This window comes from Ceratotherium simum, chromosome 26, assembly GCF_057802395.1.
Source record: "Ceratotherium simum simum isolate JZ-2026a chromosome 26, ASM5780239v1, whole genome shotgun sequence".
Taxonomy (NCBI): domain Eukaryota; kingdom Metazoa; phylum Chordata; class Mammalia; order Perissodactyla; family Rhinocerotidae; genus Ceratotherium; species Ceratotherium simum.
The window spans coordinates 1,536,786-1,562,956 of record NC_141925.1 but is presented as its reverse complement, the minus strand read 5'-3'; the positions used below and the strand labels follow the sequence as shown (position 1 = coordinate 1,562,956).

General features: G+C 49.1%; 2 protein-coding genes across 11 annotated transcripts in view; one reads left to right on the top strand and one right to left on the bottom strand.

The window, feature by feature from the left end:
• CRAMP1 (cramped chromatin regulator 1) overlaps positions 1 to 6,609 on the bottom strand; it is a 68,990-nt gene extending 62,381 nt beyond the window's left edge. Inside the window, exons 1-2 of one of the 2 annotated variants that reach the window (XM_004438198.3) lie at positions 6,342 to 6,609; positions 3,884 to 4,230 (exon numbers count right to left, since the gene is read on the bottom strand). In XM_004438198.3, the coding sequence (XP_004438255.1) occupies positions 3,884 to 4,229 (346 nt within the window). In that variant the 5' untranslated portion in view covers position 4,230; positions 6,342 to 6,609. The other variant, XM_087449367.1, reaches the window with a different exon arrangement.
• A 1,916-nt stretch (positions 6,610 to 8,525) lies between these two features.
• Positions 8,526 to 26,171, top strand: part of IFT140 (intraflagellar transport 140) — a 91,051-nt gene continuing 73,405 nt past the window's right edge. Inside the window, exons 1-6 of one of the 9 annotated variants that reach the window (XM_087449352.1) lie at positions 8,858 to 9,474; positions 13,197 to 13,278; positions 13,369 to 13,545; positions 17,007 to 17,228; positions 24,170 to 24,291; positions 24,458 to 24,600. In XM_087449352.1, the coding sequence (XP_087305478.1) occupies positions 13,399 to 13,545; positions 17,007 to 17,228; positions 24,170 to 24,291; positions 24,458 to 24,600 (634 nt within the window). In that variant the 5' untranslated portion in view covers positions 8,858 to 9,474; positions 13,197 to 13,278; positions 13,369 to 13,398. Of the gene's footprint in view, positions 8,611 to 8,853; positions 9,475 to 12,664; positions 13,279 to 13,368; positions 13,546 to 17,006; positions 17,229 to 24,169; positions 24,292 to 24,457; positions 24,601 to 26,171 lie in introns of those variants that run through there. The other 8 variants (XM_087449355.1, XM_087449354.1, XM_087449353.1 and 5 more) reach the window with 8 other exon arrangements.

The following is a 26,171-nucleotide window of genomic DNA, read 5'->3' as shown; positions in this document are numbered from 1 at the left end:
CCTCACTTCAGGCAGTCTACCTTCTAGAACGCTCTTGGGAACACACAGGACCCCAGACCATTCCGCACATCCCTAAATGTTAAGGTAAGCGCAGCTTCAGCCACTTTCTCACGCGACCCATTTTAAAAGCAAGGGGCCTAAAGTTCGGGCATGTCGAGTGACTTTCCCTTTGCTGCACAACTGAACCCACCACTCGGCAGCTCTGGGGGAGAAGCTGGGTCTCCTGACTGCTAGTTCAACCTTCTTTCCAATGTGGTTCAGTCTCCCAGAGGTTGACCGCATCAGGGTGAGATATTTCATAAGATGTCTTTTTTAAAAACACCTACGGTGCTGGCCCGGTGGCGCAGTGATTAAGTTTGCGTGCTCTGCTTTGGCAGCCCGGGGTTCGCAGGTTCGGATCCTGGGTATGGACCTATGCACCGCTCATCAAGCCATGCTGTGGCAGCGTCCCATATACAAAATAGAGGAAGATGGGCACAGATGTTAGCTCAGGGCCAATCTTCCTCACCAAAATGAGGAAGACTGGCAACAGATGTTAGCTTATGGCCAATCTTCCTCACCAAAAAAATAAAATAAAAAAAAAACACCTAGAAGCTACAGACAGCCCTTACATTATGCAAAATATAAATAAGTTCTGCACAGCGATTTACTGATTCCTAAGCACAAGCACAGAAAAGCCAGGCGATACCGCCCAATTGTGGAGACAGCCCATTTCTTGACTCACTGCCCCTACACGGTGTGGACAAAGCTTGGGGGGGAGGGGCCGCGATGGAAACAGAAGGTCTGACTCTGCCCCCACCTCAAGCATCCCCTCAGCCCAACCGTCCTGACAGGGCAGCAGCTTGGGAGCATTCCTGGGACCTCTACCTCCCTACCCCTTATAGGGTCCCATCCCGCTCCTGTCCACCTGTTCAGACTTGGCCTACAGCTCCCCTAACCTTGCAGCCAGGCACATCTTCCATAAGAGAGGCGCTGGAAGCCCATTAACCACGTAGGGCAGGGCTTCGCTGTGTTCTTTACTGCAGTGAGGCAGGCACTGGCATTATCCCCATTCATAGAGAAATCGAGAAGCACTCATTTGCCAAGAATCACCCAGATCACAAACTGGCCAAACAGGAAAGGGCGTCAGGGGCTCCGGCTCCTGGCCCATGTTCTCATGGACACATGAATTCTGGGTTTCAGTCTCAAACGTGTCCTCGGGTCACTCCAGGCGGCATGGTGCAGCTGGAGGAACATCTGCTTTGGCACCAGCAGATCCACTGGTTTCTGGTTTGCAGCTTACCTTCTCTCTAGGTTGAACACATTATTTAAACAACAAATTTCAGTTGCTGCACCCATTTGAAAGTAAAGTAACCGAGATGCAAGACACTTGACACAAAGGTGCTAAATCTTAGCTACCTTCCCCTTATCAATTCAAGAAGAATTTAATTCGGAATTGTACTAGAAAAAAAGTCACTTCTCATTGAAGTTGACAACAGAGTCTATTCTTATAGAGAAAGAACACATAGTTGTGTGGAGAGAAGCAAAACAAGGATGACTTCCTTTTCTCCACGTCTTCTCCAAATTCACTGCCGGGTTCTCACGCCCCTGAAGAATGAAACTAACAAGAGTAGTAATAGTAAGTAATCAACCAAAGGAACTTCCAATGACTGGCTGTGATTATTCCTTAAGCATAACAAAAATTATATTTTTCTGAAGTGAAAAACTGAAAGATGCCAGCACTATTCATTTCCTTACCGATCCACGCTCACCATCCCAGGTAAAGATCTCCAGTCTGTAAGACAAATGCTCCTCTAAGAACTGTTTCCAAAGGTTACCAGGCATGCTGTCACAACCTGACCTCCTTTGCTGGCTGATAAGCGAGGAGAGGTTGCCCTGAGGCATGAGGAGGGGCATCGCCTGGGTGCAGGGAAGTGCATGCAAAGGATCCCCATAGCCCAAGCACAGAGCACAGCCAAGAGGAGGCCTCACCAAGAAGCTCAAGGCCAGACGTTGGCCAAGAAGTTCTGTGAAGCAGAGGAGACATGTTTCCGCTCATCTCCTAAGAGCCACCGTTACAGTTTAGCTTTATTATTTACTTAGAGATTTTTGCTTGCTAATACAGGAAAATGCGTAAGTCACAAGAAGCACAAATTCTAACAAATATCCATTTTGCTAATGGAAAGTCAATTGCTCCTCCAAGCCACACATTGGGACAGGAACCAAGAACAGATGCGCCAATGATCTGATACGAGACTACTCCAGGAATCCTTCTCCATCTAAGCAAGCCACACTCAACCACGCAAGCAAAAGCAAATCCCCTCATCACCTGACGGCCAAAAATCCAACCAAACACTCAAGTTTTAGCATCACTTCACCTTACATACAGGTAGCTGTTTACAGGTGACAAAGCACATCCGTGGCAGCACCTGTTTCACCTTAGCAGCCACTGTTGCAGAATGGAGCAGTCCTGCTGTTCCTAGTTTCACAGGTGAGGACGCCTCTCTGATGGAAAAGCAGATTGGGAGATCAAGCAAGCAGACTGAAGTAGAGGGCCTGGGTGATGAGGCTGTGAACTCTGACTGGACTCCAGATCCAGGGCTTCTAAAGCCACAAATGAACCCTCGAAGGCATCCCAGGAGCTTACAGGTGATAACTTAGACACATGTGTAACTAGGAATGAAAAACTATTTTTTACAAAACAAATGAAGGTGGCAAAACAAATTAATGTTTTCCTAATTGATCAGCAATGATCACATCCAAAATAAATGTATGAGGCAAGTTTTACTTTCTGTATACTTACATCAAAAGTCTTTATCAAAAAATGAGTAAGGCCAAGACTTCAGAGGCCAGCCATCCTCAGTTGAGAATGAGGCGGAAGAAGCAAGTGTAATGGTACACATTTGGAACAGATCTCCAAAATGCGTTCTCCGTTAGCCTCTGAAATATCTCCTTTTTAAAATTATCAGGACCATCTAATAAATTTAAATTACCATTTCCCAAGGAACTAAGTGAAAGTGTTTTTCATGTGAAACTCACTGGACGTTGATGTTCTATTTGCTATCTACAAAAGTGCCGCAAACTTGGCCTGAAACAAAAAGGATGTAAGAGCAATTCACTTGTACAATTAAGGAAAAGCAGAATGCTAAAATATAAATAGATAAACTCAGAAAACAATGGAGAACCAGGAATCAGGAACAAAACTGACATGTGGTTTTCTTATTATCGCAGCAGGGACCCTCGTAGAGCTGTAATACTCTTGGTCACCTCAGGATACCAGGACAAACACTGCAGGTGGTTGCTCGTTTATATCAGGCCACAAACGTTTTCACTATCTGCTACCCTAGGGGAGAGCCTTTCCATGGCACCCAAAGAAACCCTGGTTGAAACTCAGAGGGCCACACCTTGATGCCCTTAATACTCCAGGGCCTAGAAGACTTGAAGTAGAGGGCAAGGAGCCCAAGTCAGACCCTGTGATCATCCATTTTCGGCTTCTTATCAATCTTCCCCCAAGTGAGTTCCGAAAGCCCATTCCTTTGTTGTATCCACCATCTGATGTCTGGGAAAGAGATACAGCAGGTATTTCTCTCTCCATCTCTACACTATTGTCTGCTGTTTAAAAGAGTCTACCATATAAATCATCAACGATCCTTTCCAGCAAAAAGCCAACCTTCAGGAATCCATTGTACTTACCCAAAGAAAGGAAACTTATTGCCCTTCACCGAGTTTAAATATAGAAAGAAACTGCCTCTTCAGAGGAGAAAGGGGGCACGTCCCCCTCCAAAGTGCCACCCAAAGTGAGTACTGGACAAATGCGAGAGCTGCGGGGGAGACGGGGAGGGCAGGGTCCCTCTCCACCCCGGGGGAGCACAGGGCACACTCTGCAGGGTGCTGGGGTCCGTACCTTTTCCGCGGGGCGCCGAGCTGCCGGCGCTGCTGCTCCCCCCGGCGCAGGACGAGTCTTTCCTGAGCCTCTTGCTCTGCGGCCTCACGCTGGACCTGAGGAAGTGGTGCTGGTCCTGGGGGCAGGCGGGCGGCGGGGACGGGGCCTGCGGGCCGCCCGAGGGGGCCGGGGGGCCGTCGCCGCCGTCCCGGGGGGTCTTGCCGTCCCTCTTTGTGCCGCCGCTCTCCTCGGCCGCGTCCCCGCCGCCGGCGCCTTCTCCTTCCAGCGAGTCCTCATCGGCCGACCTCTTGCCCAGCCTCTTGAGCCCTTCCTCCCCGCTGCTGCCGTCTCCCAACTTCACTGTCATCCTGGCGGGGAGGGGGGCGAGGAGACCCTCGTGAGGCGCGCGGCCCGGCAGCCTGCCGGAGAAGTTTAGCCGCCCCGATTCCCTCTCAACATGGCCGCCGTTGTTTGTTCCAGATCCCCTCCCGGCGGCCCGCCCGCCCGCCCGAGCCCCAGCCCGACCGGGGCCCGAGCCCGCCGCCCGCCCGACCCCAGCCCGGACCCTCGCGCGCCCGCCCGCTGCCCAGGAAACGGCGGCCGGGGCGGCGCGGAGGCGGCGGGGCGGCAGCTTGGGGGCCGCACCCGGACGGCCCTGGCCGCGCGGCGCCCCAGCCCGGCGGGATCGGGTAGGGGGCCGAGGCCGGGGTCCCGGGTTCCTGGGGTCCCAGGGTCGGGGCCCGGAGCCACCTACCCTGCGGGCCCGCGGCTCATGGCCTGCGCGGCGGGCAGGCTGCGCGCCGGCCTCGCTCCCCGCGCTGCCTGGGCCGGCCGGGCCTCGGCGCCCGCGCCCCCGGACCCCACCCCTCCCCGCCCCCCAAAACGCGCGGGGCTCCGGCCCGCGCACCTGCCCCGCACGCTGGCCCCCAAAGTTGGCCCCGGAGTGGGGGCGACCGGCCCAGATCGACCCCGGCAGGGGAGAGGCGCGGGCTCGCCTGCGTGCACAGGGAACTCCATGGTGGCCCGCGGCTGCCGGTCCGCCTGCTTATTTTAAAATAGACATAAAGAATAATAAGCTCGGGGTTTCTGGGAATCTTGCTTCCCAAGGTGGAAGATGTGTGCGGCTGCGGGGATTTACGAATTAAAAATGCTTTTACAACAAAGGAGCCTGTTGCACGGAACAGGTTGGAGCCACCCGTGAAAGTGACAGCACAGTTATGTCTAGGGCCAAATGCAAGAATGGGTTAGAAGATAATTGTGTTAAAACTCTTGGTAACCATTCATAAAATTCTTGCCTTAACTTTGTTACCCACTGCTGTGTGAAATGTCAACAACAACAAAATGCGATGACCCTCAAAATGTTTGCAGCCCAGAAAACAGATCCACTCAAAAATTAAGAGAATCAGGTACACATCAACAATATACGCCCAGAAATAGTCAATAATGTGTACCTGCGATGAAGCAAGAAAGATAAATATTAGATTCCTCAACAGGTGTTGATACCATGCCCAAACTGCGTTTGACATGCTCATCACAACTGCTGAGCATGGGAACATTTCCATTTAAAAGGAGAACCAGAGCAAGACATCAAGGCTAACAGTGAAATACAGTAACAAGGGCAAGGACCTATCACAGAAAGATTTGGAAATGAGTAAAAATCACAGTAATACCTACTACTGCTCTGATATATTCCATAACAAAATGATCTGTAACAGTTTTCATCTGTTGGAATTGATCTTACAAATCATTTAAATCCATGCTAGTTAAAAAAAAAGAAATTCCTGCCAAAGAATAGACTATACAAGACAAATACCCAAACTTAAAGGACTTCATTGCACAGGGCTTCTCACTATTCATTTCTCAACCGATCCATTTCTACTTAAGGCACCTGAAAATATCCCAAAGGCCCTTTCTCTGGGTTATAATGTGGAGAACCCTACTTCCCAGGGACCTATCATCGCAAAGCTACCCACAGTCAACTCAGGACCCAGGCAAAGCATACATCAGTCACAACAGATTAAACTTGCCCATTTGCCCGGTTGAATACTGGAAGACAGACACTAAACTGAACACAGAAGGACACAGCTTTTCAGAATTAAAAGGATACTGATACATTTCAGAGTTTTCCCCTAACAGAAAAGGAAAACATAGGGATGGAATCTTTCACTGAAAACCTCCAGCATTACTTCCTGACCGTCCACAGACATGGGATCACTTCTGGCTCGACACCGTTTGTCACATTTCGGGAAGAGAAAAGCAAAACCTTCCCTCTTGGGCCAATTTCCGGCTGCACACAAAGAGCGCTGTCAACGCAATATTTCTCGCTCCCGGCAAAGCCCCGGGAAAGCACCGCATGCGTAGCCGCCGCCGCGAGGGCGCAGGCCGCTTCTCCCGCAGCCCCGCTCCGGCTGGGAGCCGGGCCTCGCCGTGACAGCCGGTCAGGGCGGCCCACCTCTCCCGAGCCCCAGCCTCCGGTCACCTTTTTCATCAACGCCTTGCAGCAGCCTGGCTTCCCGGGACCCCCGGGGGCCTCCCGGGCGCCCGCAGAACCGGCCGGGCCGGGCAGTCCCAGCCTCCGAGTGCCGGCTGCAGAGAGGCCGCGACGCCGAAGTGATCCTCCCGCCTCAGAAGCGGTAGCCGAGCGACGCTCGCCCCGGCACGTCCCCTCCGCGGCCGGCGTGCGGCTGACGGGGCTGCGGGCACCAGTGCTGCAGCCGCTCAGCCTCCCGGAGGCCCGGCCCGCCGCGTTCAGCAGCAGTTCCGGCTACGGCGGCCGGCGGAGACCGCGGGGACGACGCGTGGGGCGGGGCCGGGGCGGCGGGCACGCGGGCCGGGGCGGGGCGACGCGCGCGGGGACGAGCACGCCCGAGGTTTCCACCGTGCGCACCCCACTACGGGCGCTCCCATTGGCCAGCAGCGGGCGCGCTCACATGCACGCACGGACGCGGGGCGGGAACGAGGGGCGGGCCTGCGAGGCGGGTAATGTTGTGACGCCGGGCTCGCGCCCGTGCGGGCCGGTGCGTCTCTCTGGATTGGTGGATTAACAGCCAATAGAGTCAGCGCCAGGGCTGTGATTGGCCGGAGCCGTGTTGACGGATGCGTGAGAAGAAAACGCCGCCTCAGCTCGGAGTCTTGAGTCGGCGGGAACCGAGTTTTTAACGAAGTGTGAAGTACAACTGAGGCGGATAAACACAGCCTTTATTGGATCGATTGTGTGCTTTTGAAGTTCTTTAGCGTAACAGATGGTGCTGGGCACTTAGCTCATTTTTCTTTGTTATGGCGATAAAAGTGTTTTTTAAAATTCTAGTGTATATGGCGGGCGGGGGTGAGTTTGATGCTGTTTAAGGGTACAAACTTGTAAGTAGTAAATAAGCCATAGAGATCCAATGCACAGGGCCGGCCCTGTGGCTTGGTGGTTAAGTGCGCGTGCTGCAATGCTGGTGGCCCGGGTTCGGATCCCGGGTGCGCATCGAGGCACCACTTCTCCGGCCATCCTGAGGCCGAGTCCCACATACAGCAACTAGAAGGATGTGCAGCTATGACATACAACTATCTAATGGGGCTTTGGGGGGAAAAAATTAAATAAATAAAATCTTTAAAAAAAAAAAGAGATCCAATGCACAGTATAATGAGTATAGACAATAATTTTGTACTGTAATTATATAATATGATATGGCTATATCGGCAATCATATTACGTATATAAACGTATCAAATTAAAACGCTGTATAACAATGTTACATGTCCAACTTATTCAATAAAAAAATTCTGTTTACGAAAATTGGGTTTTTAAAAATAGAATCGTCCTTGTACGTATGTAATCCCGTCCGATCCAGTAGTATCTACATTTTCCTCTTACTTTTTCATTTGTTTAACAATGTGGACCTGTGGGACCCGCTCCTGTAGTTAGTGTGTGCAGTAGAGGGTGTGCAATATGAACTATTTTTTTTATGACATGACGTTGATTTGTTTTTCAAAGTTAGTTTGACCACAGCTGACGTTAGGCCAGGCGCACGTTGTAAAATGCCTTTGGGAATGCAGCTGCCGCCACGAATCAGGCTGGCTTCTAGCCCGTATCGTTGGCTACCATTTTCTCGCCGAAGGCGTCCATATGGCCCCCAAAGCATTGAACGCATGTCGTTAGTTACCTAATAACTTCAAGGAACTATGTCGAACCAATTGGCTTTTCTCAAAAATACTCTTGAAACACATCCTCCTCCTTGAGACCAGACAGAGCGGAGCCTAGCAAACGGTGGGGTCCGGAGGATCTAGCAATAAGATTAACCAGAGAGGAGGGAATCTTCAAGAAGATGGCGTTTCGTTTCTCCCCCCTACTCTCTGCTGCCTCCTCCACCTCCTGATTGACCTACGTGCTTGGAAAGATGTAACTACAGGAGCGGGTCCCAACAGGCTTTGCATCTCCATCACACCTAGAAGAATTTCACCAGCTTCCCCTCTCTTCCCTGGCCTCTCTGGCCCCCTTCCGAGCTAGCGTTGTTGATGCTAGACTTCGGCTGCGATGGGGAGAAATTGCCCCGCGGGTCCACCGAGCTGGCCGCCTGCGGGGACCCACGGGGATCATCCTGTAGTCGGCGCCGCACGAAGATTCCCGATCGTCTTCGACTGTTTCCGGCCTCTCGGGGCGATTCGGGCGGCCTCGGCGGCCGCGTCGCTCACCTTCGGCTGTTTCCGCGTTCCGCTCGCAGCCGTTGTCCCGGCAACGCGCGGCCGCCGGGCGGCCAGACCCTGGTGAGTGCGGTCCCGGGGTGAGGGCCGCCAGGGTTGTGGGAGCGCGGGGAACCGGGTGTGGGGGGGAGCGCGGGGAACCGGGGGTGGCGGGGAGAGTGGGAAGGGAGGGCGAGTTGGGGGGCTGGGAGCCGGGGAGGGGGACGTCGACGAGGCGGGGCCGGGGCGGGGCTCGGGGGGGCCGAGGGGTGGGGAGCCTCGGGGGCGCGGGGGCCTAGGGCCCGGAGGAGGGAGACGATGCGGCGGGCCAGACCCTGTCCCGCGCCCTCCCAGGTTATTTTCGTCCGGAAATCTGTCATGGGCCAAGCGCCCGCGGCTCCTCTCAGGTCAGGTGAAGGCTGGGGGTGCTGGGCGCGGCGTCGAGCGGTCAGCGCGAGCCGACGTCCACCTCAGGCGCAGTCCAGATCCGATTGAGGACCGCGTGGCCGTGAGAGTTCGGGGGGCGCGGACCGGGTGGTGGGTGGGCCGCGCGGGCAGAGCTCCTGGTGATGCTGGGGGTAGGGAGAGAGTGAGAAAGCCACCGTCCTGCACTGTCGGTCCTGCGGCCCCAGGGAACCGCACCGTCCCAGACCAGCGAATGCCTGTCCTTCGTGTCCATGAGACTCAGCTATGACCCTGCACTGCCCGAGGCCCGGGGCCCGTGGCCTAGAGAGAGAGGCTTTGCAGGGTGGCCACTAGTGCCTGCCCCCCACGCCCTTGCTCAGCCCCTATTGCCCCAAAGTCCTCCGGTTTCCTCATACAGCATCTCCAAGCAGTGGTGCAACCAAATTAGCTTTAATACCAAGAACTCCTTAGTTGAGTGAACCTAACAGATTCTTTCCCAAAAGTTGGTTTAATGGAGGCCATAAGGACATTGGACGCCTAGAGGTGAGAAAAGCCAATCGGTTAGAATAAATGGAATTTTTTTTTTTGTTTTCTCCAAAGTTTATACCTTTGCCAAATCTTTTTATGTTCTAAGAGACCCTGAGTTTGTTTTAAGGGAAGGAAGTGAACTTGTTTCTGAACTGATGCTATTAACAGATGTCATTAGGTAACGATTTATTGTTAGTCGTCTCTCCTCTTTGTGTTTATTTTGGTAACTTTTCTTTTATAATTATGCAGATAATACTTATTCATTGTAGAAAAATGTTAAAATGCAGGTGAAAGGAATGATGCACAATCATACATTGTATAAAAATGGACTCATTCACCCTGGCCAGTAACCCACTTTTTACAACAAAGCATCAAGACCATCTTTCCTGGCTAATAAATGTTTTCAACAGGGATTCACATATTGGGGGCCTGTTCTGTGCAAGGCACTGTTCTAGGGGCTGGGGATGCTCTGGGGGTCTCCCACCCTATGGGGCAGATAATCTGGTAGGTGGTGGAGGATAGTCAGTCAAACACGCATTTACAGTAATGTCTAAATGCAGCCATATGGAGAAGAACAGGGTTCTATGGATACACTGGGCAGAAGCACAGAACAACCTAAAAGTTGTCCGAGAGCTCCCTGGAGGAAAGGAGGCTGGATTCCTGTGTCCAAAGGAGGGGTGTGAGGGAGGGCCTCTGGGAAAGCCCCAGGCAGGAAAAAAGTAATTTAAAGATCTATTAGTGGGGCTGGCCCAGTGGCATAGCAGTTAAGTTCACCCGTTCAGCTTTGGCAGTCCAGGGTTTGCAGGTTCGGATCCCCAGCGCGGACCTACGCACCGCCTATCAAGCCATGCTGTGGCGGTGACACATGTAAAGTAGAGGAAGGTGGGCACGGATGTTAGCCCAGGGCCAAGCTTCCTCAGCAAGAGGAGGATTGACAACAGATGTTAGCTCAGGGCTAATCTTCCTCACACACACACAAAAAAGAAATCTCTTAGTATACATTCTTATTAGAAAGTGATGTCTGAAAAAAAAATAGAAGAGATCAAGTTTAACTTTTTCTTTCTTTTTTTTTTTTTTTGAGGAAGATTGGGCCTGAGCTAACATCTGTTGGCAATCTTCCTCTTTTTCTTTTTTCTCTCCAAAGCCCCAGTACATAGTTGTATATCCTGGTTGTAGGTCTTTCTGGTTCTTCTATGTGGGATGCCACCTCAGCATGGTTTGATGAGCGGTGAGTAAGTGTGCGCCCAGGATCCGAACCGGTGAACCCCGGTTTTAACTTTTTAAAGTGCTACTTATATTCTTTCTCCATCGTTACAGCAAAATTAACATGTTACTCATTTTTCAGAGGAATATTTTCACAAAGTAAACTTGTTAAATATGAATATGAATTTCCCATAGCCAGGAGTTTAGACTGTTGATTGGCTGCGACAAGTTAAAACTCACTTTAAAAGGTTTCCTTTGCTATATTAAATCGCCCAGGTTTTTATCTGGCATGTTTTCATTTTCAATGGCTTTGTTTGAAGGTTTGCATAAGAACTTTTTTTTGTGTGTATGTGAGGAAGATCAGCCCTGAGCTAACATCCATGCCAATCCTCCTCTTTTTGCTGAGGAAGACTTGCCCTGAGCTAACATCCGTGACGATCTTCCTCCACTTTATGTGGGACGCCACCACAGCAGGGCCTGACAAGCAGTGCGCACCCAGGATCCGAACCCAGGCCGCCAGCAGCAGAGTGCATGCACTTAACTGCTTCGCCGCGGGGCTGACCCCTGCATAAGGACTTTACTCCCAGAAGTTGGAGCCTTGACCAGTGTAGATGTAGTGATGTGTGTGCACAGGGGCCCCTGGATCCGGCCCCTTCCCCTGACTCCTGTCCCCCCACCCGCCTCCACTCACTGCTCCACCAGGAGCCCTGAATAGGTGCTCTTCAGTCCGTGGTGGTGAGAGTACAAGCTCGAAAATTGTGCCTTTGTCTAGTATTCAGGGTATATATTCATAAGAAAAAAGTAAACATTTGAAATGTGACTGTTCATCTGTACCCGCATGCCTTCCAGCTTTTCACTGGACAGAGTTTCCTTCTCTGGATCCAAGCTGAGCCTTCGTGGCTTCCTCTGATACAACTATTGTATTGCTAAAAGCAAACAGCGTAGTCCATTCCCTACTCTAGTGATAGAATTTTGCAGGTGTTGAATAATTTTTTTGCACATTTTTTTTTGTTGTGGTTAAATATACATAATATAAAATTTACCATTTTAACCATTTGTAAGTATATAGTTCAGTGGCACTAAGTACATTCACACTGTTGTGCAACCATCACCACCATCCATCGCCATAACTTTTTTCTTCTTCCCGAACAGAAACCTTGTATACATTAAATACTAACTTCCCATTCCTCCTCCAGCAGGCCCTGGCACCCACCAGTCTACTCTCTGTCTCTATGAATTTGACTCCTCTAGGGACCTCCTATGAGTGGAATCATACAGTATTTGTTCTTTTGTGTCTGGCTTATTTCACTGAGCATAATGTCCTCCAGCTTCATCCATGTTGTTTCAGATGTCAGAATTTCATTCCATTTTAAGGCTGAATAATATTTCATTATATGAATATGCCACATTTTGTTTATTTGTTCATCCATCAATAGACATTTGGGTTGTTTCCACCTTTTGGCTACTATGCATAATGCTGCTGTGAATATTGGTGTACAAATATCTATTCAAGTGCCTGCTTTCAATTCTTCTGGATCTATACCCAGAATTGGAATTGCTGAATCATATGGTAATTCTATGTTTAATGTTTAAGGAGCCACCATACTGTTTTCCATAGTGTCTGCATCCTTTTACACTCCAGCAATGCACAGGGGTTCCAATTTTTCCACATCCTTACCAACACCTTTTTTTTTCTGTTTTTCTGATAATAGCCATCCTAATAGGTATGAAGTTGAATAATTTCAAATGATAGCAAACCACCCCACAAATATTCTCTTCTCTGCCAGTTAGCTTCCCAAACTGACTCTAGGGTATGCAAAAGTGGGCAGTAGTCAGACTGCCATTTCCTTCACCATCCTTCCCCTCCTGCAAAGGGACAAATGCACATATTTTCCAGGAAAGAAAGATGTGAAATTCCTGTAACTAATCAAGTTCAGGGGCCGGCCCCGTGGCTTAGCGGTTAAGTGCGCGCACTCCGCTGCTGGCGGCCTGGGTTCGGAACCCCGGGTGCGCACCGAAGCACCACTTCTCCGGCCATGCTGAGGCCGTGTCCCACATACAGCAACTAGAAGGATGTGCAGCTATGACGTACAACTATCTACTGGGGCTTTGGGGGAAAAAATAAATAAATAAAAAATTAAAAAATAATAATAATAATAATCAAGTTCAGTTCCCTGTGGTTGGTCTCTGGGCTTTGTTTTCTTGACTCTAACAAAGGAGGCCTTTCTGCTTCCACTGCCTGGGAGTCGGAGGCAGCAGACAGCTTTGGTGGTCATGCATGGTCAAAAATTGAGGACTAGGATTTTCTGACATTGCTCTTTTGTGAAGCCGTTTGCCTTTATTTGGTTTGGAAATCTAAATTGTCCTTATTATAATTGGAATAGAAATGATGATGGATTACACAGGTAGTCTAGACCGCAGGACTTTTCTTTATTGTTTTGATGGCACAAAGTTTTATTCTTTTCCATCACACGCTGGATCATTCCAGGACCAATGCCTTGCTTCTGATTGTATGTTTTTTTTCCCGGTCGGAGATCTCTCCCGCATATAGTTGCCTGCATGCCTGCCTCCGTCTGAAGGGGCATGTCTAAGTTGCCGAATGTCTTGTGATTGTAGGTTTGTAATGTTTCTCTCTCCTAATTCTTAGATAGTCGTTTTGTTTGTTTTGTTCAAAACCAAGAGGACTTGGTTGTTTTCTCGCTGCAGGTTCAGCCCTGACTAGGTCTGAGTTCCATCATGGCCCTCTATTTTGACTACCGAATAGAAGCCCCAGACTCGGTCGGGTCTCCTTCACACATCACTTGGCACCCTGTTCATCCATTCCTGGCAGTCGCCTCTGTCAACTCAATCTCGGGAGGCAGTGTGGATATATACCTGGAACAGGTGAGTACTAGGAAGCAACAACTTGGACTTCAGTAGCTTCTGGCTCTTGTCTCTCTCTTGTTCTCGTGTGTGCATGCGTGCGTGCATGCGTGCATGCGTCTGTGTTCTCACCGAGGTCCAAATTCCCCATATCATAAAAGCTTTATGTGCATAATTCTTTTACCTCTGCTATTTAGGTTTGGGGACATATTTGGGAATACTTAAGACAGATTCCACAATCAATTCAGTCACCAACCAGAAATGACCCCTCAGCATTGTGTGTCCATCCTGATCCAGTCTCCTGTCAGCTCACATTGGCCATTTGAAACCATTACATTCAGGTACCACATGACGACGTTCTCGTCAACAATGGACCACATAGACAACGGTGGTCCCATAAGATCAATACCATAGAGCCTAGGTGTGCAGTGGGCTATGCCATCTAGGTTGTGTAAGTGCACTCCGTGATGTTCGCACAATAATGAAATCACCGAACGACGCATTTCTCAGAACATATCCCCATCATTAAGTGACATATGACTATAGTTTCCTGTAGCTGCCGTAACAAATTACCGCAAATCACGTGGTTTAAAACAGAAATTTATTCTCTCTCGGTTCTGGAGGCCAGAAGTCTGAAATGAAGGATGGGCGCGGCCTTGCTTTCTCTGACGGCTCTGGGGAGGATCTGTCCATGCTTTGTCTTAGCTTCAGTGACTGGCAGCAGTCCTTGGCATTCCTTGGCTTGTACCTGCATCACCCTTATCTCTCCCTCCATCGTCACACAGCCATCTCCTGTGTGTGTCTGTGTCTCTTTCCTCTTCTTATAAGGACACAGTCATATTGGATTAGGGGCCACCGTAATGACCTCATCTTAACTTGATCAGCTGCAAAGACCCTATTTTCAAGTAAAGTCGTATCATTGGTCCCCAGGGTTAGGACTTCAACATATCTTTTTGGGGTGCACAATTCAACCCATAACAGAAACTTTCTAGAACCTCCTCAAACTTCCAGTGCTCCCCTCCCCGATTCTCAGTGTACAATGTACCTCATACAGTTTTCAAAGAAAATTGGATTTCTCTTCCCACTCACTCCTCAACCCTCTGCAGTCTTTCTGTCACCCCTGTAACTTCACCAAGCAACTAGAGTCATCAACGATGTCTGCATAACACGCCCTGCATGTTTTGGGGTCCTTATCCCACGTCACTTCTCCATACAGTTCCATGCTTTTGTAAAGTCCTCCAGGAAACACGCTGTGGAACTCAAGGGGGCTTTCCTCCACCCTGCCTTCTTCATCCAGCCTCCTCAGGGCCTTTGCCAGCCTTCCTCCTCTTCTAGACCGGAACTGCTATCGGCATGCTTCAGAGCTCGTCTGGGCCTCTTCTCCCTCTATTTCCTCCTCCTTCCCTGATCTCGTTACCATCTATCAATGGATGACTTACAATCTTCCATCTCCAGCCCACAAGTCTCTCCTGAGCTGCAGACTTAGGAATCCAGCTGTCCACGAGACAGCTCCTGGGTGTTTCAAACAGACCTCCAACTCCACAAGTCCAAAACTGACCTGAACTTCTCCCCACCCATCCCCTGCCACACATTTCCCTGCAAAGGCTGTGTTGGCATTTCCTGTCACAGTGAAAGTCATCACCCTTTGTCCTGGTGCCCAGGATGAGAGCCTGGAAGCAACGGTGACCACCACCCCACCACCTGGTAATCTATTGCCAGGTTCTCTCAGTTTACCCCTTGACCCTCTGGCAAACCAGCACAGCTTCCTCACTGCAGCAACTGTGTCCTTGTGGACCACCCCCACCCCGTTCCCCACACAGGGCACAGCCATCTTTGGAATCATAGATGGAATCACTCCCTTCTCCCACCCCTGCATTGCTCTTCAGGTGAGGACAGACATCCCTGGTGTGGGCTGCGGTTTCCCCGAAGGCCTGGCTCTGCCTGCCTCTCACGTGGTGCTCCTCCTCCTGTGCTGCAGGCATGCCGGGCCTTCTGTGGCCTTCCAGCGCTGCGCGTGCTATGCCCTCTGCACAGGAGAATCTCCATTGACCTTTCTGCTTAATTGCTACATTAATCCTCCAGACAAAAGTGGCTCAGTTGGGCACTTCCTAAGGAAATCCTTCCCTACCCCCTTACAAGGGCAAACCCTTCTGGTGTGCTCGCCCAGCTCATTGGAGGTCTCCTCTGTGGCATGTGTCAGTCTTTGGCCCCTCCACAGATGGAAGCTCTGCCAGGGTCCCCATCTGCTCTCGTGTTAGTCCAGCCCCAGCGCCAAGCACAGCGTCGCCCAGCTTCTTTGGAGTAGATTCCTCCCTTCTAGGAATCAGAGAACTTTCTAATATATATTATAAAATTTTCTTAAGAATAAATATTATTAAATTTCAAAATAATAGCAATTTTAGATAAAACTTTAAAATTTTGAAAATTTTAAAAATGCTACTACAAACCAAAGTATATTTTTTGTGTTTCTAATTGGCACAAAGAAAACTTTATGATTTTGAAATAATGATTTATTGGATAATAATGAGGTCACAGATGTAGCAGGTGTAACTGGAGATTACTAGGAAGAGCCCAGCAGAAGTACTGAGAATAAACTGAGTTAATCTCTGAAAACACACATATTTATACTCTAAACCTACTTCCTTAGAAAATTCTAGAAAACACAAGAATATACAAGCACATATTCCATTAGCTGTCAGAGGAATGACATCAGCACGTGTCACATAGCCTTTGGAAAACTCCACCGTACACTCATGAAAGAATGAAAGTAAACAAGGCAAATAACTTCTTAGTATCATTCGGAGCATAACTTTGGCCTTGCAGACCCTGAAAAGGCTCTTAGGGTCACCCGACCACACTTTGAGAACCTTAGGGTGCACAAACTTCACCTCTGGCCCACCACTTGTTTTTGTAAATAAAGTTTAATTGAAACCCATTAAAACACTAGCTAGCCACCAGGCAGCTGTGAGTTTGAGGTCATACTCCTGGATGAGCTGGTCAGTGTGGTCAGTTGAGTATTAACCATATGCTTTCATAGCTCAAGTTGGGGCAAGATTGGTATTTCTTTTTTTTCTTTCTTTTTTTTTTTTTTTTTTGGTGAGGAAGATTGGCCCTGAGCTAACATCTGTTGCCAATCTTCCTCTTTTTGCTTGAGGAAGATTGCTGCTGAGCTAACATCTATGCCACTCTTCCTCTATTTTGTATGTGGGACAAGCCACAGAATGGCTTGTTGAGCGGTGTATAGGTCTGTGCCCAGGATCTGAAGCTGCAGACTGCTGGCCGCCAAAGTGGAGCACCCAAACTTAACCACTATGCCACTGGGCCAGCCCCAAGATTGGTATTTCTATGAACATTAAATAGAATATTTCCTTAATAAATAGCTCTTCATATCTTCTAGTTGTGTTGATTCCATTGATTAGCCAGAAGTTCTTAAAGAAGTTGCCACTCTCTGAAATATGGAGTTTATCTCTTGTCCATCGTAGGGTGAGCACGTGCCTGATACACATATTGAAAGGCCAATCCGCGTCACTTCCCTGTGCTGGCACCCGATGCGGCTGATCCTGGCTGTTGGCTGGGAGACTGGAGAAGTGGTAGTGTTCAGTAAGCAGGACAAGGAGCAGCACGCGGTGCCCCTGACGCACTCTGCTGCCATCGCCATCCTCGCCTGGAGCACCAACGGGAATTGCCTCGTGTCGGGGGATAGGGTAAGCAGATGTGCAGCGACTCTGCTGTCAGAGCTCTGCATTTCCCTGTCCCTGCTCTGAGACACACAGATTGGGAAAGGTGTTAAAGAACAAAGTATTTGAAATGTGTGGTTGCCGAACGCAATTGATCCTGGCGGATGTCATGGCAGATTTTGTTTTGTATTGGAAATAAGATTTGAAAATTTTATTCTACCATCCCACTTTATGGCAGAGGTATGTCTGTAATCTTTATTTTTTTATTTTTTATTTTTTTTAAAGATTTTATTTATTTTATTTTTTCCCCCCAAAGCCCCAGTGGATAGTTGTATGTCATAGCCGCACATCCTTCTAGTTGCTGTATGTGGGACTCGGCCTCAGGATGGACGGAGAAGTGGTGCCTCGATGCGCACCCGGGATCCGAACCCGGGCCGCCAACATCGCAGCGCGCGCACTTAACCACCAAGCCACAGGGCCGGCCCTGTCTGTAATCTTTAAAATGAACTTTTCCAGGTAACTACATTCATGAAGATGGGGTGAATGCCTCCGGTGCTGTCACTTTTATAGCACTCCTGAATCACCAGCATCCCTGAGCACGCTTCTTCATTGCCTAGGAGTCCCTGGTCCTAATTGCCTAGCTCAGGGCTTCTTAACCGGGGTCAGTTTGCCCCCCAGGGGACATTTGGCAGTGTCTGGAGACATTTTTTTTTTTTTTTTTTTTTGTGAGGAGATCAGCCCTGTGCTAACATCTGCCAATCCTCCTCTTTTTTTGCTGAGGAAGACGGCCCTGGGCTAACATCTGTGCCCATCTTCCTCCACTTTATATGGGACGCCGCCACAGCATGGCTTGCCAAGCAGTGCGTCGGTGCGTGCCCGGGATCCGAACCAGCGAACCCCGGGCCGCCGCAGCGGAGCGCGCGCACTTAACCGCTTGCGCCACCGGGCCGGCCCCTGGAGACGTTTTTGTTGTCACAGTGGTGAGGGGGAGGGTTCTACTGGCATCTAGTGGGTGGAGGCCAGAGGTGTTGCTTAACCTCCTACAATGCACAGGACAGACCAGACCCCCCAGCAGAGAATTATCCCACCCGCAAGTCAACAGTGCCCAGGTTGAGAAACCCTGGTCTAGACCTAATTTTAATCACAAATGTTCAGCGGAAATTTTACAATTTTACAATTCATTTATTTTACATGTTTAAGGTAATACATTTACATGTTTCAAAGTTCAAACAGTATGGAATGGTATATATTGTGAAAAGACTCTCCAACCCACCCCCATCCACTCCAGCCCCGCTCTCTACTCCCTGGCACCCACAGCTTCTCAAAGTCTCCCCAGAGTTTCTTCAGGTACACAGAGGCACATACAAATGCATTCTTTCCCCAATTTCCAGTTGGAAACATTTCAAGCCTTTAGAGGAGTTGAGAGAACAGAACAGGGAACTCCTGTACACCCTTCATGAATTTACTGGTTAACATTCTGACACACCTGCTTTCTCTCTATATATGTGTATATAGATATTTTTCTTTTCCCTGAATATTTGAGAGTGTCCAAGACATCATACTTCACCCGTAAATACTTGGAAATCGATCTCCTCAGAACAAGGACGTTCTCCTCCATAACCACAGTATGGCTGTCACACTCAGGAAAGCTAACGTTGAAGCAGTGCTGGTATCCAGTATGCAGTCCGTGTTATTATTTCTCCCGTTGTCCCGGCAGTGTTCATTGTAGCTGACTTCGTCCTCTTCCAGGACCCAATCCAGGCCCACACGTGGCGTTTGGCTGTTGTTTCTCGTTAGTCTCCTTTAGTCCCCTTTAGTCCAGAATAGTTCTCCGGTCTTTTTCTTTGTTATCTTTTTTTGATCTTTCTCGACATTGACATTTTGAGGAGTCTGGACTAGTTATTGTGTAGAATTTCTCTCAGTTTAGATTTGTTTGATTGTCTCCTCATGACTACTTTTAGATTAACCATTTTTGGCTGGAAATATCACACAGAGGATGTTGTCTCCTTATTTTCCTCTGTTTCACAGAAGTGAAAACACACGATGCTGTTCTGTTTCTAGCTTTTTCATGTTACACTGTGCCTTGCGGATCTCTCTATATTGGTAAACAGTGAACTTCCTTCTCTGTTAACCTGCTCTTCATTATGTGAATGTATTATTATTGTTTACTTCACCAGCCTCCGTTGATAAATATTTCAGCCGTTTCCAATCTTTTGCTAAACAGACAGTGACACAGTGGCTAACCTCATGCTTTTGTCATTTCACACGTGTGGAAATTTAGAGAAACTCCTAGAAGTGGGCCGCCGGGTCCCAGGACATGTGTGCTTGTGGTTTGGTGGGTGTTCCCAGACCTCCTCCGTGGGGCTTGTTCCAGCTCACACCAACGCACCAGCTTGTGTTTCCCCATTGAGTGTTGTATCCAGATTCAGAATATTGCCTAGAAGAGTGGTATCTCAGTGGTGTTCTAGTTTGCCTTTCCCTTGCTACTGAGGATGAGTATTACTTACAAGAACCATTTCTATTTCATTTTCTATTCATATCACTGGTCCATTTTTCTACTGGTTTGTTCCTTTTTTCTGGATGATTATTCTTCTGTTTTTGTATTCAATTCCCACCTGATGACATTGCCCTGCTCCCATATTCCTACTTCGTTGGTGATCTTTCCCACCTCCCTGCTATGGAGTGCTCTGCAGGTCCCCTGCAGGAATAAAAGGAGTCAAGATCACTGAATTTCAACATTCTTACCTTGATTGTATGAAGAATCAACTAACAGAGCAGATTAACTCAGGCATGAAACGAAACCCAGCTGTGTGCTGACCAGGTCCTGTGAGTCAGAATAGTTAAGAAGAGAAATACCTAGGGGCCGGCCCCGTGGCATAGCGGTTAAGTGGGCGCGCTCCGCTGCTGGTGGCCCGGATTCGGATCCTGGGCGCACACCGACACACTGCTTGTCAGGCCATGCTGTGGTGGCCTCCCATATAAAGTGGAGGAAGATGGGCACAGATGTTAGCCCAGGGCCAGTCTTCCTCACATGCACGCACATACTAAATTAATTAATTAATTAATTTTAAAAAAAAGAAGAGAAATACCTAATCCTTCTAATAAAATCTAACACTGTGCTGGTCCTAATTTCATAACGGGCTCAAGCAGGAAGAGAAGGAGTAACAAATCAACCAGCACTCGAGCCACACCGCCAAGATGCCTTCTCCCCAGGCTGGGTGTGGAGTCATCTTGCTCTCCCACTAGAGACCTTGCTTTGGTTAGGGTATGTTTGGTTACCAGTGAAACCCACTCAGACTTGCTGAAGCAAGAAGGTGCACTTAATCTGAGGCCATTGGAGTGTCCCACAGTCTCAAGGGACAGGAGCATAGCTGGCTTCTGGACTTCTGGAGCTGAGAGTGAGGGGCTGACGGACACATGTCTGTCTGCTGCCTTTGTGCCTCTCTGTGTACCTTCCTGCCGCAGTCATCTCCCTCCCCATCCCCTCTGTCCACGTGGCAGAATCCCTAGCTGCTAGGAAACGACTTCACCCATGTCAGTTTCACCTCCCCGCCCCCCAGGTGACCTGCCCCTCCTCTGTCCCAAGCCCAGCCCAGGCTGAGTGCCCACATGTGCAGCAGTCAGCAGTGCCCAGGGATGTGGGGAGGTCCCTAGGAAAGGGACACTGGGCGGACGTTCCACACAGTGTCCATTAGAAGTTCCCTGGATCCTTGGCGAACTCGCACAGAGCTGAGGGTGAGGCTCAAGTAAACTTAGACGTGATAAAGAACAAGTCAGTTCTTAACAATTTCAGCGATAAACTATTGGAGAACATAACACGTGAACCAGTCCTTTAAAGTGATAGTATGTCGCGGACAATTGTAGGTAGAACACCCCAACTTCACATTAGTTCCTTAATACATTCAACTCGTGCTCTTCACAAGTAGGGCTAATTTCTTACTTCAGGGTTAACTTTTCTGTAGAGCCTTACTCTGTAAAATTATGTTGAATGAAGTAACTTGGAAGGAATGACAGACAGTGAAGAGACAGCTTTGGATGCAAAGACTCGCCCTGCAGGAGGAGCGAGGGGTGCAGAAATGTTTAGAGTTTGGGAGGAGAAGCAGGAGGCTGCCACGAAGGAGACAGGACAGCTCAGAGTTCATCTCTAAGGCTGGTGCTTTGTGTTCACATTTCCACCCGGTTAACCAGAAACCTGAAAGAGCACATTTGACTCATTGCATCGTATAGCTTCCCCTCCTTGTGAGTCAGTGGAGGGGGTCGTGGGGGGCTGCATGTCTTGTTCTGTCAGAACAAGGGGTATGCGGTCGTCTGACTGAGCAGAAATCACTGTTCCGCAGGTACAGGGGCTCTGAACATTTGCATCAAACAACTTCTTCCCCAAAGCGGCAGCCTAGAAATCTGGACACGCTAAGTATGTTGTGATTATATTCAGGAACCTGGTTGAGTTGCCGGGTGTGTGCTAATCAAGATCTCTATAAAGTCAATTATTATGTTAAAAAAATACGTACTGGATGATTGCATTTGAAGGGCAGAACAGAGGACCTTCTCTACAGATGCTGTGTGTGTATAAAACACTGTCAGACACACAGGATCCCACTGTAGTGGTTCTCTAGGGTGGAGGCTGGGCGGCAGGGAAAAGAAACGTTTTCATTTTCTATCCTTGTGTGTGTTTTTCACTATGCAAGCATTATTTTTAAAATGTTGTTTAAAAAAGAATCACTAAACACAAAGGAGCCAATAGTGTTTTTCTTCCTCATAAAGCTGGCAAAGTCAAGAAGAATCAGTTTGGTAATATGTACCCTTCATATTATATGTACACTCATATGTTACATACATTGTCAATCTTACATAATTTTTGTTAGAGATTTTCTATATAAGTTGCTTTTAAAGCTGATATTATTTGAAGATCATATTCCTCTGTACAATAAAGTGATGTTCCCCAGCAAGTGGGGACATTGGAGTCAATGCAGATTGAAGGAAGCACCAGAGGGAGGAAGAAAGTACCGTATGCTAAAGTGTCCACTGGGGGCCGGCCACCATGGCACAAGTGGTTAAGTGCGCATGCTCTGCTGCGGCGGCCCAGGGTTCGCCGGTTTGGATCCCGGGCACGTACCGACGCACCGCTTGGCAAGCCATGCTGTGGCGGCATCCCATATAAAGTGGAGGAAGGTGGGCACGGATGTTAGCCCAGGGCCAGTCTTCCTCAGCAAAAAAAGAGGAGGATTGGCAGATGTCAGCACAGGGCTGATCTTCCTCACAAAAAAAAGTAAAAATAAAAAAGTGTCCACTGACTTTGAGCAGGAAACAAGCCTGAGGGATGCTCGGGTATCAAAGCAAAGGAGCCTCGCAAACATCCTCCTCAATCACGAAGCCCTCCGGGCCAATTCTGTTGGAGTCGTCTCCTCCCTGACTTGAACTTCTCTAGCACTTGTCTGTGCCATTAATTTGAGACTTTGATGACTTTAAAGTTGAACATATGGTACACCTAGCACCCAGATCCTGGTGCTGGTTTCCTCCAGTAAAAGGAACCAGGGCTCCTTGGAGAAATGGCTGATTCTAGGACTGGGGCAGGACAATGAGCCCAGAGACTCTATAGTGCCAGAAAGTAAGGAAGGGCTCACAAAACCCACAATGAAGGGATGTGTCAAAGGAACACAAGATCCAGTCCAGAGAGCTCCCAATGGCTAACGCTGGAACAATTGGAGTAACAAAATAAAGTAGTATTGGATTATAACCCAAAGTAGAAAATAAATATCCATGGGTCCATACTGATATAAATCTATGATTGAACGAATAAGTAAATGGGGGAGAAGAGACAAATCTCCTGGGCTGAAGAGTCCCAATTAGTTTAGATAAATGCTCCATGTTCAAGGAGGTGAGACGTAACTCCTCTCCCTAAGAGTGGGTGTGTATACTGACTTCCTTCCAACAGTACAGGAGGGGAAAAAGAGGACATTGACAGTGGAGACACCTGACAGACACGCCCTCCGCCAGGAGAACAGGGTCAGCACCAGCAGAGATAAATCCCAGGTTGAGAGCGTGGACCCTGATACCATGTGATGAGAAGGGCACTTTATCTCTGTGGTCTTCTCTCCAAACCCACAACCCCAGTCAACGATGAGAAAAATAGACAAATCCCAATAGGGGGACGTTCTACAAAATCTCTTAATAGTCCTCAAGGCCATCAAAAACAGGAGAGTCTGAAACTGTCCCAGCCCAGAGGAGCCTAAGGAGACGTGATGACTAAATGTCATGTGGGTCCTAGAGGGATCCTGGGACAGAAAGAGGGCATTAGGAAAAACCAAGGAAATGTGAATAAAGTACCTACTTTAGTTAATGTAACGTATCAGTATTGATTCTGAGAAATGTACCACACTGATGTAAGATCTAATAATAGGAGAACGAGGTGTGGGGTATGGGACTTCTCTGAACTCTCTTCACAACTTTTCCATAAATCTGAATCTTTTCTAAAATTACAAGTTTGTTTTAAAAGCTGAACATGTCGGGCCGGCCCCGTGGCTTAGCGGTTAGGTGAACGCACTCTGCTGCTGGCGGCCCTGGTTCGTATCCCCGGCGCGAACCGACGCACTGCTTCTCCGGCCATGCTGAGGCCGCGTCCCACATACAGCAACTAGAAGGATGTTCAGCTATGACATACAACTATCTACTGGACCTTTGGGGGAAGGGGGAAAAAAATAAATAAATAAAATTAAAAAAAAAAAAAAAAAAGCTGAACATGTGACGGTTGTTGTCTCCAGGGAGGAAGGATGAGTGGGGCCCCTAGAAGAGTTCCTGGTTTCCTCGTTGAGAACTCTTAAGTTGTTTGGATTTTTCACGGTGCACATGTAGTAGTTTTGTAATTTAAAAAAAAAGGAATACGCATAAGTTCTATTGCACAGTGTAACTCTTGCCTTCCACCAGTCACTCCATAAGATGTGTTTCCTCCACACCTGTGTTGGGTTTTCCAGCTTGGTGTGCTGCTCTTATGGAGGTTGGACCAAAGGGGTCGAGTACAAGGGACGCCCCTGCTGAGACACGAGTATGGAAAACACCTAACTCACTGCATCTTCCGGCTCCCTCCTCCTGGCGAGTAAGTACAAGCTTATCTTGCTAGGGCCGCTGGGGGGCGGAGATGTGGCTCTTTCTGACACCGTAGGGCTCATAGCCACTAGCCACTCTGGGCACACCTATAGTGACAACAGTTCCCTACGGGGAGCAGCGAGGAATCCTGACTTCTGTGTCATGTTGGATTTCAGGGACCTCGTTCAGTTGGCAAAGGCGGCGGTCAGTGGTGATGAGAAAGCCCTGGACATGTTTAACTGGAGGAAAAGCGGCTTTGGAAATTTCTTGAAAATGGGATCTCAAGAGGGACTGTCATTCTTTGTCAGCTTGGTGGATGGTAAGAAACTTAGATTGGGATTCTAGTACACTGAAGCATTTTAGGGATGTCTGGTAAGGATTTTAAACAAATAGATGGTGTTGCTGCATAAAATAGTAGGCTGTATGCTTGCCAGTCTAAGAGTGATATGTTAGCTGGCTTTTTGCAGTTATTTATCCAGTATTCAAAGAATGGCTTCACTTTGTTCTGATAGAGACAAATTGAGCTTTATCTGTGTTTGGAGGGTTTTCACGATGAAGCTGTCGCTCAGCAGTTGTATCCTGACTGCTCACTCTGTGTGCAGCACCAGGCAGACTAGACGGTCTCTACGGGATTCTCCTGTTGCCCTCCTGCCATTCAGTCTGTGTGGTTACCAAGCACCCCTTACGTGCCAGGTGCTCAGCTAAGCTCTGGGGACGGAGTGTGAGCAGGAGGGGTGGGTTTTGCTTCCAGCCTGCAGCCGCCAGCCAGCCCTGGTGGGTGGTCAGCGTTAAGTACCATCTGTCTTGATTTTAACCCGGCTGCTCCTTAGTGTGAGACAGGCTGCCCCAGCGACAGCCAATAAATGCAGTATGAGGTTAAGAGAAAAAAGTCCTTTACATTCACGTGAGACCTTCACGGGTGTGTGTCTGCTGTGGGAAAGAGACCAAGAAAATGAGGCCACACAAAGGTGAGGGGTTCCGGAATGTTGTGTCAGCACGCAGCTTACCCTTGACTGGAAGAAGAGAGCAAGTGATAGCTGGACGGGGCTGGGGGGCTTCTGTCTTTTTAAAAACAGAGATACCTTTCATTTCAGGAGGGAAGGAGACAGAGCCGATGGAGGGGAATTTGAGGAGGTCCCAGAAGGGACGTGAGAGGGCCTGGTGCCATGGGGGGAGCGGGGAGGGGAGATGCAGCTCGAGGTGCCCTCAGGAAGGAGAGCCGAGACAGGATGTGGGAAAGATGTTGGCTGACTGGAGGAGGGGTGTGCAGTGGGGCTGACGAGCCTGGCTCTGGAGTGTGTCCATCCTGCCCCTCACTCAGGAGCCGTGGGCTTCAGAGGCAGTTTATCCCATGTCTTTGTGCCTCAGCATCCTACTATGTAAAGTGGGGCAATGGCGAGTACCTGCCTCAAGAGCTCGGGAAACGTTAGTTGAGTTAATACACGTGAGTGCACAACATGCAGCCTGCCACAGATCTGTGCTGAGTACGTGCTCATTATTGTTACAATTAGCCTCTAGATAGCCTTGAACTTTTCAGTTTAATAAAAACCCAAGTTATCCATTGGGAATCAGAGGCCAGAGACTGGGAAGGTGTGGAGGCTGCTGAGAGCAGCAGAAATGAATCGGATTCCTGAACTCACGGGAGGTTCCACCTGCCGAGCTCAGAGGCCTGAAAGAGGAACTAGGAGGCGGAACGGGGGCTGGCAGGTTCCGGGGCAGGGCAGAAGTAGGGGTTCCAGGCTGGAGAGGCTCTGCAGCTTAGACAGGGGCTGTGGAGTTCGAGAGACTGCAAGATGCCGACCGGTGATACACGGGAGAGAGGGGACCGAGTGGTGGCTACAGGGAGGGTCATCACTCAGGGCCTCCACATATGATCACAGACGTACACCT